This window comes from Balaenoptera physalus (assembly GCF_965194825.1).
Source record: "Balaenoptera physalus genome assembly, chromosome: 6".
In the NCBI taxonomy this organism is placed as follows: domain Eukaryota; kingdom Metazoa; phylum Chordata; class Mammalia; order Artiodactyla; family Balaenopteridae; genus Balaenoptera; species Balaenoptera physalus.
Genome location: NC_138885.1, coordinates 122,208,985 through 122,222,678, shown reverse-complemented (window position 1 = coordinate 122,222,678; position 13,694 = coordinate 122,208,985). Strand labels below are relative to the sequence as shown.

General features: G+C 39.7%; 1 protein-coding gene across 2 annotated transcripts in view; it reads left to right on the top strand.

Moving 5' to 3' along the window:
* Positions 1-13,694, top strand: part of EPHA4 (EPH receptor A4) — a 217,227-nt gene that overhangs the window by 109,196 nt on the left and 94,337 nt on the right. For both annotated transcript variants that reach the window (XM_082466376.1, XM_082466377.1), the window contains exons 9-11: positions 8,705-8,763; positions 11,284-11,397; positions 11,655-11,840. In XM_082466376.1, coding sequence (XP_082322502.1) covers positions 8,705-8,763; positions 11,284-11,397; positions 11,655-11,840 — 359 coding nt within the window. The remainder of the gene's footprint in view (positions 1-8,704; positions 8,764-11,283; positions 11,398-11,654; positions 11,841-13,694) is intronic.

Here is a 13,694-nt window from a genome sequence, read left to right as displayed (position 1 = left end):
ACATTTATACCTCTCTTAAGCCTGAACTGACTGCCAAAGGCCAAAAAAAAAAAAGCCATCTAAAACTTAGACCTCAAATTTGAGCTCTGCTCTTTGTCAACTGTGTTACTTCACCTCTTTGAGTCATTGTTTCCTTTTTGTAAAATCGGGATAATAAAATATCTGCCTCTAAGAGTTATTGACAGGAGAGTTTTGATAGGCAAAGTAGATAATCTGGCACACAGAGAGGACTTCAACATGATATTGGTTCATAATAACAGTAACCAAAGCAAAGAAGTGGGCATTCCTTCTTCCCTTAGGAAAAGCCATCGACATTTCCAGAGAGTTTCCTTTGAGCACTTCGTGGGCTTGGCATTGTTCTTGGAAATGGATCTAAAACAGCAATTACTTATTCTATGAGAGTTTACACTCTAACTTGATACTTGAAAAACAGTCTAGAAAAGAGAGACATAGAAAGAGCTTGACAGCATATTCGTTTGTGTGTGTGTGTGTGTGTGTGTGTGTGTGTGTGTGTTACAATAAAACTTTATTTACAAAAACAGGTGGTGAGCCGGATTTGGCTGAGGGCCATACTTTGCCAACCCCTGAGCTTGACAGCATATTCTTTTGATCCAGTTTTTCATATTATCATTGCCTCCATCAATTATTAACACTGCCTGGAGCTTCCAGAAGAATGGAGGGGGAGGGGGTTTGGGGGGACAGCTGCTCATCTTCAATGTGTGTCCACATCTAGGTCCTCTTTGTCTCACGTGTGAGAATCTTCCCCTTCTCCAACCTTTACCCGCCCCCCCACCCCCCATGCCATCAACTGTTTTACAACGTGGGGCTTTTAAGAAAAAAGCAGAACCTGGGGATGTCAAAACGATCCCCTTAAATATACATCTTTTCATGTCATAGAAGAGGAAACTGATACTCAGAAAGGTATCGTCCTTGTCTGGAGTCACTATATTGCTTTAGTGGTAGGTCTGTTACTGGACCCCCAGTAGCCGTGCTTGGATCTCAGGCCACTGTCTGTTGCACTGTCTTTTCCTGACTCATCAGTTGGTGAGCTCACTGATGTCACAGCATAGCCTCCGGCTATTTCCACTGACCTGGGCAAGCCACCGTGATTTTCTCTCACTTTGTGGTACATTATAATTAAGGTGATGACCATATATCTTAGTTTGCCTGGATGGTTTGAGTTGTCACCCGTATTTATTAATATCATGTCCCTACTCTCACTCTCCAGAATGTCCTGGTATATAGAGCTCAATCATGATCCCTCTCACACAGTACAGCACAACTCCTTATTGTGTGTGGGCACCTACATTTGTCATCGTGTTTGTTCTTTTTGGTGCAAAGTCTGTTTGATTAGAGCAGTGAATTTCGTCTTGAAGGAGTTAAACCCACCACAAACACTCATCCCTGTTGCTGTAATACACACACACAAACATACATCTAGACATGCCCACTGTACCCTATGTAAGTACAGCTCAGGCTTTGGAAACTTCAACTTGGCCTGAGCAGAATCTGAATTCCCAGAGTTCTTTCCTTCCCTGGCTTTTGATTTTGGAAGTCAATCAAGATGGACCTCTTTCTTATTCATTGCCATTTGACTTTGTGCATGTACACATGCCAGGCTCATAAACACATGGGAACTATAGGCATTAATCTATATCCATCTGATAGCCAGGAGGAGGGAGTGGGATGAGAAGTGTATAGAAATTATATGGGCTTTTGCTTTCGTTATTATGTATTTCTGCGTTTGAAATTTTTACAGTGTATATAAACAACTTGTGTCATCAGAAAATAAAGTTGTTTAAAAGTCTAAAACTAGGGAAAAAATTATTAATAACTGCCCCTGTAAAAAATATTTGACTGAAATCCAGCACCCCAGAATGTTCAGAACCATTTGAGAGAACATTTGTTTACAGAAAGTGGGTCTCGTCTCGAATCTCAACCAAGATATTGGTTGGAAGAATTCTCTAGTTGTTGTCTGGCTTTCCTTTAGAGTTACTTTTTTTGTTTGTTTTTTGTATTTTAAGTTATCCTAAATACAGCAGTCAGACAGGAGTAATTAGAAATAGGTCACCTCATTATAAGTTTTTTTTCAGATGTTCTTCTTTGACAAAAGAAAAAAAAAAAAAGAAAAGCAGATGAAAATGTAATACAGGAAGACAAGTTTATTAAAAGCTGTAGCTATAGAAAATAGCATCACAAGCTTGATGACTTAATTTCCTTTCTGCTTTTATTGATCACTTTATTATATAAGGCAGGATTGATCGGATTTCCAATTATGAGTCCCCACCTTAGAGAACTGAGCCTGTAAAGTTACCCAGCCATGATCCTGTTCCTTCTCCCCCATTAAAAAAAAAAATGTTACTTCCCAAGGCTGATAAACACTGCTTGGTGATTGGTCCTCAGTGGATCACTTCTTAGAAAATGAAATGTCAACCCCTTGGCCTCCTATTGATTCTTCTTTAGTGTCGGACATAAAGCTGTCACGGAAAGGCTGCCTGGAGCCAGGTAGCTGACAGGCTTTGCAGCAGCCGATGCACACTCAGCTGATTCTTCTCCGCAAGCAGGCTGTGTGCTCTGTCATAATGGACCGCAGATGTTTAAATGGGACAAGAACAGGTGAGAAGAGACGAGACAGGTAGTGCAGACAAATCTTTTAGTCCATGCTTTTAGTGAGAGTACAAATGAAAGATGGTAAATGGTACCCCTAAAATCATCTCACCACCCTGCAGCCAGCCATCTGGGAAAGCAACAGATGAAACATCCTAGCCTGGAAAATGATGGGGCTGCTTCTTGCCTCTTAGAGCCATGGATAGTTGATGCCAGAACGGATGCGAGGGACGGACCCCTTATAGGGTGACTCCCCACACTGCTGATGACATGGGAGATTGCTTTAAGAGGTAGATGGGCAGAGATCCACACACTGAGAAAAGTTTCAGTCCTTCCGATTACTTCAAAGGAAAATCTGTTTGCTAATTTGTCATTTAAGAGAGAGGAAATGGCCTCAGGCTCACTGCTAGTATCTTGCTGGATTTTTTTTTTTTTACAGCAATTGTTTATTTTATTATATTTACTTTATATGGAGAAGTATGAGCTTTAGGCAAGGCAGAGTAATCTTTAATTTTTCCAATGAGAAGATCCACTTTTTTCTTTTGACCAACTTGCAAGTGTAAACATTTGGGGATCTCAGTGAAAGAATGAAATTCCTAAATTTATAAATTTTATTTATATATTTAAAATAATATACAGAATACATTGACTTAGATTTAGTGTATGTTTTTACCAGCCATATTATGTTGAGGAAATTAACTTACATTTTTTATAGGCATCTTTGATCAGTGTCTTCCTGTGGCACTTATCACATACGTTATAATTTAAGGATTCTGTCAGCTTTTCAGAGAATGTAATTGTACCTGCCATCTGGGTGGTTTAAGGTGCAGCATTTCTTGTATTTATGTAATGCTGTCTCTAGAAGTCTTATCCTAAACTGCATATACACATTCTGTTGGCAACATGGCACCATTTCCTTATACTCCTGTAGCTACACATTTGTGATCTCCACAGTGTAACCACTTAATTGCTTTTAAAAGTGATTTTTGACTGTTAACAATGACATCATAAAATGCAATGATAAGGTCATAACCTCAGGACTAATGATCTTAGTGATCAACTGTGTTAAATTCCTCTGACAACCACCTCCCCCTTTTATATTAATGATTTTATCAGTTTACCTCCAAGCATCCTAAATAGTATTAATTCAGGTTGCTTTAGGCCAGTGTGTCTCCCCCAAATAGTATTTTATTGTTCAGTATGTATGAGAAACACTTTTAAGAAAGAATTAGAATGCAAGATGAGTTCCTCTTTTCTAAAGGACAGTTTGGTGACCAGAGACAAGTACTGCCTGATAACCAGCCATAGGTGGCGTTTCTACTGACCTGATGATGGTCTCTGGTGCTGCCGGGTTTCCATTTATGTTAGGGTTATAAAGTACCCCTTTTACCTGAATTAAAGAAGTGAATTAATTGATTTTAAGAAAAAACTGAAACGGCTATGGCAAAATTTGTGAAGGAGGTACACTTACGGCTCAGGATAGGAAACTACTGGCATCTTGTATAGTAGGAACTTGAGGCCTGGAGAGGAGGTTAAACAGTTAACTGCACCAAGGTCACACAGCTAGTTAGTTGCCTGATCAGGGCAGGGATCTGTCTCTCCTGACTTCAGTACTGGCCTAGATAGATTATTTTAATGTCTTCTGGACTGAAAACATTGACCTACATCAGAAGTTAGCATTGACAGTTGTAGCAAACCAGAGCTTCAGGAGTCTCCTTCATGATGTTGGTACCATTTGTGATGTGTGATTTGATGTGCAATCTAACACATGCTATAAAGTCAGACCTTGCAAGTTAGTTTTGTCTTCTTTGGAAGGTTACGATTTTCCACTTTGGAGCTGAAGCTGTTCCCATAATGCTAAAACAGTCACCATTCAGACTCTTATCTTCCCCGGTGTCCTAATTGTAATATTATGGTCACATAAGAATGAATACACTTAAATGTTAGCCGAAATTGGCTCTGATGAAGTCATGTAAATTCCTACAATTAGTTGGCAGATGGTACTGCAGGAACATTTCTAAGCAACTTGTGTGCACTCGTGTGGTTCAATTCCACCCATGTCAAAATGTTGCTCATGAAGAACATTTAGCCATCATTTGGTGCAGGAACAATGACAGCTTAAGGAAGGGGAAAAAGAAGAATAGCTTCGATGAATCTTCAGAGGTGATGCCATTAAACGCTGGAAAGTGTCCTCCTGGAGCTATGCTAGTTATTACATTGCTTTATCTTCTTTAATCCGCACTTTAGCTGAATAAATTACTTACCTTTTGCTAATTAGTTTTGGAACAGTGAGCCCCATCAGTCAAATCCATCGACTTGATCGGGGAAGTCAGTATTTTAATAAAAGTGGGGTGCGCGCTGGGCCCTGTCACGCTTCCCTCTACTATTTTGTTGGTTTTATCGGGTAGTCAAGGCGCCAGGAACAACACATTGGTTGGGAGGGCAGGGCTGGGGTCTCATGCTGTCCCTGGACAATGTCTGTTAATACCGACTCCGCCTCCCTTTGACAGAGGCGGGCTTAGTCACAGGCTTTCAAAGTTTCACCTGCAGAGGAATCTCTTTACCTCCTGCAGTTAAAAGGTTCCATGTTTCCTTCTGGAGCATTCACTCACAAACCAGTCCCCTCCTTCCCCCCTTTTTTTAATCAGCTTGCCCACATCTCAATAATTAGAAAATCTTCCACAAAGGTTTCCTTCTGTCATTCAGGTGATCTGCCTTGGATGTCAATTTAGCACTCTTTTAGGCTATGTGGTTTCCTCTGGGCTGGCTGACCCAACGATAAGGCTTTCTTTCTCTGGACAATAATGAACACATTGTCGCACCCTGAGCCAAAGGAGAAAGGGTCATCAGGTGACAAAGGTAGAGCAGGACTCAGGCTTTTTAGTTTTAAAGGTATTATTAAGTAGCTAATAGGCTACAATTAGCTTTTGAACAGTAATCCCTGTGTTTCTTTGTCAGCATTCCCTGTACGCTACTGGGGTCTTCTCCTCCAAGTTAACACTCCAAGTAAAGTTTCTTTAAAAGTACACCTTCTACCAGAAAAGCTGTCCTTCAGAGTTGAAGGAGAGAGAAAGAGTTTTCCAGACAAGCAAAAGCTAATGGAGTTCATCACCACTAGACTAGCCTTACAAGAAATGTTAAAAGGACTTATTTAAGCTGAAACAAGAGGGTGTTAATTAGTTGCAGGAAAACATATGAAAGTATAAATCTCACTGGTAAAGGTAAATATGCAGTAAAAATCAGAATAATTTAAAGTTGTAAGGTTAATTACTTACAAAGCTTGTATGGAGATTAAAAGACATGAATAGTAAAAACAGCTATAACTATAATACTTTGCTAAGAGATACACAAGATAAAAACATGTAAATTGTGACATCAAAAACATAAAACATTGGGCGGGGAGGGAATAAAAATATAGAGTTTTATAAAAAAACAAAATACACCTTCTCCTCTAATTTCCTTCCTCCTTCTATGTTCAGAAGTCTGAGGAGGGGATGGGCAGGTCAGCCTATAATGATCCCTGCCATTTTACATTTCCTCTGGCTTTGCACAGATTTCATGAATATGTTGATGGAAAATGGCACTCCTGGGGTGCTTGAGGCTGCTCCTTTCTTTTGGTATCTACAAGGGTTTTTGATGAACTCTCTGACAATTTAAAGTTGGGACAAAAGCTTCCCTGCTCGATGCATTTTTTTCTTCTTTAAAGGAAAGAAATTCAAATCAGTATTGGAGACCTAAAGTGGTTTAAAAGATATACTTGTAATTTTAGATAATGCTTTTAGGAGCTCTGATAAGATACAATCTCCGGGGCTGGCAGGACCCTATCACACCCTTGGGACCTAGGCACGTATTTCCCTGACATAAAATGCTATTTTCATAGTCCCTGACCTAACACTCTTATATTTCCTTTAAAAGGAGAAGGGAGGGGGAGTTTTGGAGGGGACTACATCTTTCATACAAATGTTTGGTTTCAGGATGTTTAAACCTGTTTAGCTTCTTTGATGAAGCAATGGATTTTGAGAGCAAGTGGAATCCAATTTAAGTAGATTTACTGATATAAAATGTGCTATGACTTATAATTAACTCTCACCAGCTATCATCATATAACTTCATCCCCGCTGGGAGAGGCATGTGAGGTAGTGAGCTGGACGGGGCAGACACACTCCTGTATTTGCTAGGAGGGTCGTGGGTAAATGACTTGCCCTCCTGCCTCCATGTTCTCATCTGTACAATGGGACTGAACGCATGTCTGTCTGCCTGATTGCTTTCATAGGGTTGTTGAGAAGATGCCATGAAATGTTATACGTGAAGACTCTTTTAAAAGTTAAATACAAAGTGAAAATGTAAGCTATTATTTGGGCCTGAATGACTCGCACTTCGAAGTGAACTCTAGTAACTGAGGTCTCTTTACTGAGCTGGTTCCTGCTTTGCAAACAGTTAGGGGAAGAGATAATATATGTGATGAGAGCACTTTGAAAAGTTAAATGCAGTGTAAAACTGCCAAGTATTATTATTTGCAAGGGAATTATACACGCAGAGGAACATCTGTAGGCTCTGAGGGTCTGATCGCAGAGCTGGTTCCTGCATTGCTGACAATTAGGAGAGGAATGTGGGTGAGGAGCTGGGACACGTGACTGTGACTGAGCTGCTCTCTGGTGGCACTGCGTGGCCCTCTCTCTTTTCCATGACCATCCTGCCCTTCTTGACTTATTCAGAGTGCAGGGGTTCAGGTTATCAGATTCAGACAGGACCACACTGCTGCGACCCCCTGTGGCCGCCAGGGACTCTTGTCACCACAGAGCCTGTTTCCTCATATGTAAGAGTCCTGACTGACCTCATCTTTAAAGTTCTAAGAAAATTACAAGATGATTATAAACTGCAATATAAACTTGACATTTTTGACAGAAACATACATGTACATATTTTATTCACTAATATGGTCTCATCTTCCAACTTTACAGAGCTCTAATATGGACTGAGTTGATTTTCCAATTTAACATACATACACATAGACACATATATATGTGTCTATGTATAATGTATCAAGATTACTGATTCAAGAATTATATATATTCAAGATTTCTTTTTCCCAAGACTCTTTATAACCAAGCCTGATCTCACTCCTATGGGACACTGAGAGCAGAACGCCAACTGTAGGACCATACGCTGTTTTTTGGAGAAAAGAATTAGGCGACAAACGGAAACATTTTTTGTTTTGTTTTGTTTTGTTTTTATTTGGCTGCATGGGGTCTTAATTGCGGGATCTTCGTTGTGGCATGTGGGATCTTCTGATGCTGTGTGCGGGCTTCTCTCTAGTTATGGCGCATGGGCTCCTGAGCGCACGGGGTCAGTAGTTGCGGCACGTGGGCTCTAGAGCGCACAGGCTTAGTTGCCCCGCGGCATGTGGGATCTTAGTTCCCTGACCAGGGATCGAACCCAAGTCCCCTGCATTGGAAGGAGGATTCGTAACCACTGGGCCGCCAGGGAAGTCCCGGATCCTTATTTTTACTGCTGCAAGTTTTCTACAAACTCTTAAGGAATGTAATCCAGTACGAAACAAATGTTTACCTTTTAAATTGTCATTAATCATTTAGGAATTTGTATGAAGCAGCTGAAGCCAATAACCACAAAACTATTGTTTTAAGAATATCATATAGTAGGATAATGAGTTTTTTTGTGGTAGTAGTTAACTGTGGTGAAAGCAACAGGGCTTACTATTACTTATCACATACTGACTATGATTGCCTTTGATGTATGCAGAATTCACCTAGGGAAACTTTTTTTAATTCAGAATATGTATGTGGGGAAATTAGCCAGTAAACTTCTAATCTATTTTCAATACAATAAATTTCTCCTGGGGATTTAAAATTATAATTATGTTATAAAATATTTGCTGTATCACCTCAGTTTAATACTGTGGTTACGAGCAGACTCTGGACTCTGCGGTGACAAGTTACTTACCCTGTTATTTCACCTCCCATAACCTCAGTTTTCTCATCTGTGAAATGTGCATTACGTATCTGCCTGACTTATATTATGGTAGTAAAGAACTTGTGGTTTACAGCTTTTGAAAATATTGTTTTTTATCTTTTAATAGACGGAGTAAATACAGTAAAGCAAAACAAGAAGCAGATGAAGAGAAACATTTGAACCAAGGTACAGAAAACTGGATTAAAAATAATTTTATTTTTAGAGCATGTCTCGTGTTTTCAGTTTAGAAATGTCTAAATAATATTCACATGACTATTAATATTAAATTCCTTTCATGAAATTATCCAAATAATGTACTTCAGGGTTTCAAACTGAAATAGGTGATGGGTATTTTTTTTTAAGTGAAATTAAAGATGGAGGTTGGGTAATTTCCTTAGATGCTTCTTCTTTTTCCTTATTTTATCCTCCAACCTGAAAAAGTATTGGTCTAGCTGGCTCATTTTTGTGGCTGGGTGGCAAGGTTTAGAAGGTAACAATTTTTCTCTTATTATAAGGTAAACATTTTGGAGACAATAGAATAAGAAATTGAACACACCACAGAATATGTGCTGTGGAATTCAGGACTATCAATACTTCTTTAGTGGATTTTAGTTATTTTGATATTCCAAGTGGAGTCAAAGACTAAATTCAGAGAATCGACTCTGAATGACTTGAGCAAGATAGAAGACTCTGGAATGGACAGTGGTTGGTGTCTCTCCAGGAGTACTATCCACGAGAACTTTCTGAGGTGATGGCAGTGGTCTTTATCTGCACCATCCAATGCATTAGCCAAGGGCCACAAGCACTGTTGAACACCTGAAAAGTAGTTAGTGTGAATGAGGAAGTGAATTTTAAATTTTATTTAATTTTAACTGATTTATATCGAAATAACACTGAGTGGTTAATAGCTACCTTATTAGCACAGGGAGGTAGAAGGGCTGGAAGAATAATCCTGAGAAAGGTTTTCTTGGCTAGAGCATGTGAAGTGATGAAGGGTCATGGAGTGTCTGATAATTTTCCATTTGTTCATCTTGTTTCCTTTCTAAAACCACACTTTCTCATTTGCATGTGGTATATATTTTTAAAAACAAAAATGATACATTTTTTTGAGATGAGGACAAAACTGACAGTCTTGCAAAATCAGAGGGTTTGGGCCAACCACTAGTATCCTACACCTCTCAGCGCCCCAAAGCCCCAGGAGCTCGAGCAGGGAGAGGCAGGGTATGAATGCCAGTGGAAAGTTCCCAGTAATTTCTAATGCATCTTGTCCCGGACATCTCTGGCTGCCCCAGAGCTCACATTCCGAATTCAGTTTACAGGTGACTATGGGGTGTGGCCGAATTACCCTTCCTAGCATTTAAACCATTCATTTGGCCAATGCTTCCAGGTGAAATTCAGTGTCTTTTCTTACAGCACTTTCTTTCCAAAACAGAATAAAAGTGGAACTCTAATACAGAGTTTGTATTTTCAAATCAAATAGCAGATACTATCCTTTCGTCCACTTAACCTAAGTTTAATCTTAGTTTGTTAATTGTTGTCAATTGTTGGTCCAGATATGAGGCAAAAGATGATATCTTGTAACACAGGTCATTTGAGAAAGTTTCTATTATCTTCCCTAAGGGAAGAAAGCTGGAGATGGTGGGTAGGATGTGAGCAACTGATTGGGACAACAATATTTATTTATTTATTTATTTATTTAATTGTGTTTAGTGTTTTTTTTTTGAATTTCCGAATTTTATTTTATTTATTTTTTTATACAGCAAGTTCTTATTAGTTATCCATTTTATACATATTAGTATATACATGTCAATCCCAATCTCCCAATTCATCCCACCACCCCCCACCCCGCGTTCCCCCCTTGGTGTCCATACGTTTGTTCTCTACATCTGTGTCTCAATTTCTGCCCTGCAAACCGGTTCATCTGTACCATTTTTCTAGGTTGCACATATATGCATTAATATGCGATATTTGTTTTTCTCTTTCTGACTTACTTCACTCTGTATGGCAGTCTCTAGATTCATCCACGTCTCTACAAATGACCCAATTTCGTTCCTTTTTATGGCTGAGTAATATTCCATTGTACATATGTACCACATCTTCTTTATCCATTTGTCTGTCGATGGACATTTAGGTTGCTTCCATGACCTGGCTACTGTAAATAGTGCTGCAATGAACATTGGGGTACATGTGTCTTTTTGAATTATGATTTTCTCTGGGTATATGCCCAGTAGTGGGATTGCTGGGTCATATGGTAATTCTATTTTTAGTTTTTTGAGGAACCTCCATAGTGTTCTCCATAGTGGCTGTATCAATTTACATTCCCACCAACAGTGCAAGGGGGTTCCCTTTTCTCCACACCCTCTCCAGCATTTGGGACAGCAATATTTAGATAACACATTCCAAATTTCCTTATAGAGACTCTCTTTTCTTCCACGGGATAGGTTGTTTTTAAAATTTCATCCCTGAAGTGTGAAGACATTCCAGGAACTCAGTAGAGCTACAGCCTCTTAAGTAGCAAACAATTCTTGTTTACCCACTAACGAAACCCAGAGCAAGAATTTAAACATTTTCCTATGTCTACGCTAAGTATTTTTCTCATGCTAAGAAAATTTTTTCTGTGCTGAATATTTTTAGACCCAGAGAACTTCAGTTTATTAGTGGTTCCTGAGAAGTGTTCTGCCAACCTTTTGCATGTTTATTACTCAGGTGTTAGAACTTACGTGGATCCCTTTACGTACGAAGATCCCAACCAAGCAGTTCGAGAATTTGCCAAAGAAATCGACGCATCCTGCATTAAGATTGAAAAAGTCATAGGAGTTGGTAAGTGTCTGTGTCTATAAGCCTATTTTCTTTGTGAATATTAAATATATGTATGTGGATTGTATAAATGCATCAGAATGTATTGTATGTGCCTGTATATGTAAATATCTGTGTACCTGAAATTTCCTTGATCTACATAAAACACCAGCACAGTGCCTAGTGTATAATAAGCACTCAACAAATGTTAGCTATTGGCTGTTATTCTTTCTCCTTGAATGTATTTCTGGTTCAGGGTCAATTCTTTTTCTCTCCCAAAGGTGAATTTGGTGAAGTATGCAGTGGGCGTCTCAAAGTGCCTGGCAAAAGAGAAATCTACGTGGCTATCAAGACATTGAAAGCTGGTTATACAGACAAACAGAGGAGGGACTTCCTGAGTGAGGCCAGCATCATGGGACAGTTTGACCACCCAAATATCATTCACTTGGAAGGCGTTGTCACCAAATGTATGTGCGTCGCTCCCTTTACAAAGCCAAGTTAGAAGTTACTGGCAAATTAAACACACATTTTCTTTCCAGGGAAATGACAGATGGAGCAGACCCACTGATTGCTAATAGGAGGAAATCAGTGCAGGACAAGTCATTAATCTTGTAGTCATTTCTAAATGGGTGTATGGTGTAGGCTGATACCCTATTTCCAAGGCAGCTTGTGTGAGATTTTAGCGAAATTAATATTGCAGATTTTTGGTATGCCTTGCCATCTTTCGAATCTTTGCTAGACCAAACTGATTGTCACAGGATAGGTGCAAGCAGATGGTAAGCAAAATAAATTTTAAGTACTTTTCATATAAAACACAACAAAACCTCACCACACCTTATGTTCGAAGCTTCGGTTCCAGATGCAGGGAGTGTATCTTGGTAATCTATTATATTGGGGGATTTGCTTGTCTGCTCTGCCTGATTTATGGCAGCTGCAGTTGCAGTTCAGCACCTGTTTCCAGTAACACCTGGTTGAACCTACCTTTTTTAGTCCATTAGCATTCGCTCAGCCCGTGAACCATGCTTCAGTTAAAATACGACACAGTTCAACAGATGCATTTTGGGAAGCAGACCCTGAATACATCTGTAAGACTGGCTAAGACCAACTTATAAAGCACCACGTGGACAGGGCAGCTGAAACGGTTACTATTGAAGGTGGCTCAGTTCCAGGAGCCTTAGTATCTATTACAGTTACTACAAGTCAAGGATCTTGTAAGCCTGGGGCTGTGTCTCCAGGATGGCAAAAGTGCCATTTAATTTGATTCCAGGTGCCTGGGAAAAGCGTCCTCCATCAACCGGTGCAGAGTGGCTGCCGCAGCGGGTGAAGTGGAGGTGTAAACGTTGGATGTTAGGTCTGGGGCAAAGGGGGCAGGCAGTAAGACAGAAGGGTACACAATCTTTAGGCAGGGAAAATTTGGAAATTACTAAAAAGTGAGAGCAGATATACACTAATTTAGAGGTCCTCAAACTTAAACATACATCAGAATTCTGGAAAACTCATTAAAACACTTTCCTGGACCTCATCTTCAGAGTTTTGATCTAGTGAGTTCACATTTCTGAAGAGCTCAAGGTCAATCAAGCTATACTACCCGGAACCACACTTTGAGCACCTTTGGCCTAGTGACCAAAGATTTGCACATCATCTACTGCTAGTAAATTATGAGGCCTTGACTAGTTGCTCAAGTTCTCAGTTTCCTCATCTGTAAAATAGAGATAAAAATAGAATGGAATATTTAGCGTATTTGGCATAATGCTTATTTAGCAAATTAAAAAAAAAAAAACAACTAAGTGTTAACTGGCATTATTATGTCTTAAAAAGTACATCTTTCCCCATCTTTGGAATCCTTCAAAAAAGGAACCTTGGTGCTAAGGGTATATAACTTTTCACCTAAGGTGAAGGCTGTAATTAGCATAGAATAGCTCTATTTGCTTTTTAAGATGAGTTTTACAGACAGGATATTTTTTCTGTGGCCTGTGTCCCGTGGAGCTGCCCAGAGCCCTTCACTACTTTAATTAAAAGATAACATTCCCTTTAAATACTTCTGCAGGTCCATTTTCTCAAAAGGAGGCTCTGTTCAGCTTGGGGTGTTTTTCCTGGGGCAGACAGTGATTTTTGTAGCACCTCTGCAGAAAGGCGAAGAAACAGGGGATCTTTGTGTTGACGTCCCACCGCACCTCTAAAACCCGTGGCTATTGCAGCTGTAACTGTTACAAACGACTGGATGCATTTGCATAATGCACTTGTCACTGAATTAAAATGGTTTAAAATTTCCACCAGAGGAGCCCTCCCCTTCCCCCCACCTTTCCCCTCCCCATTGCCTC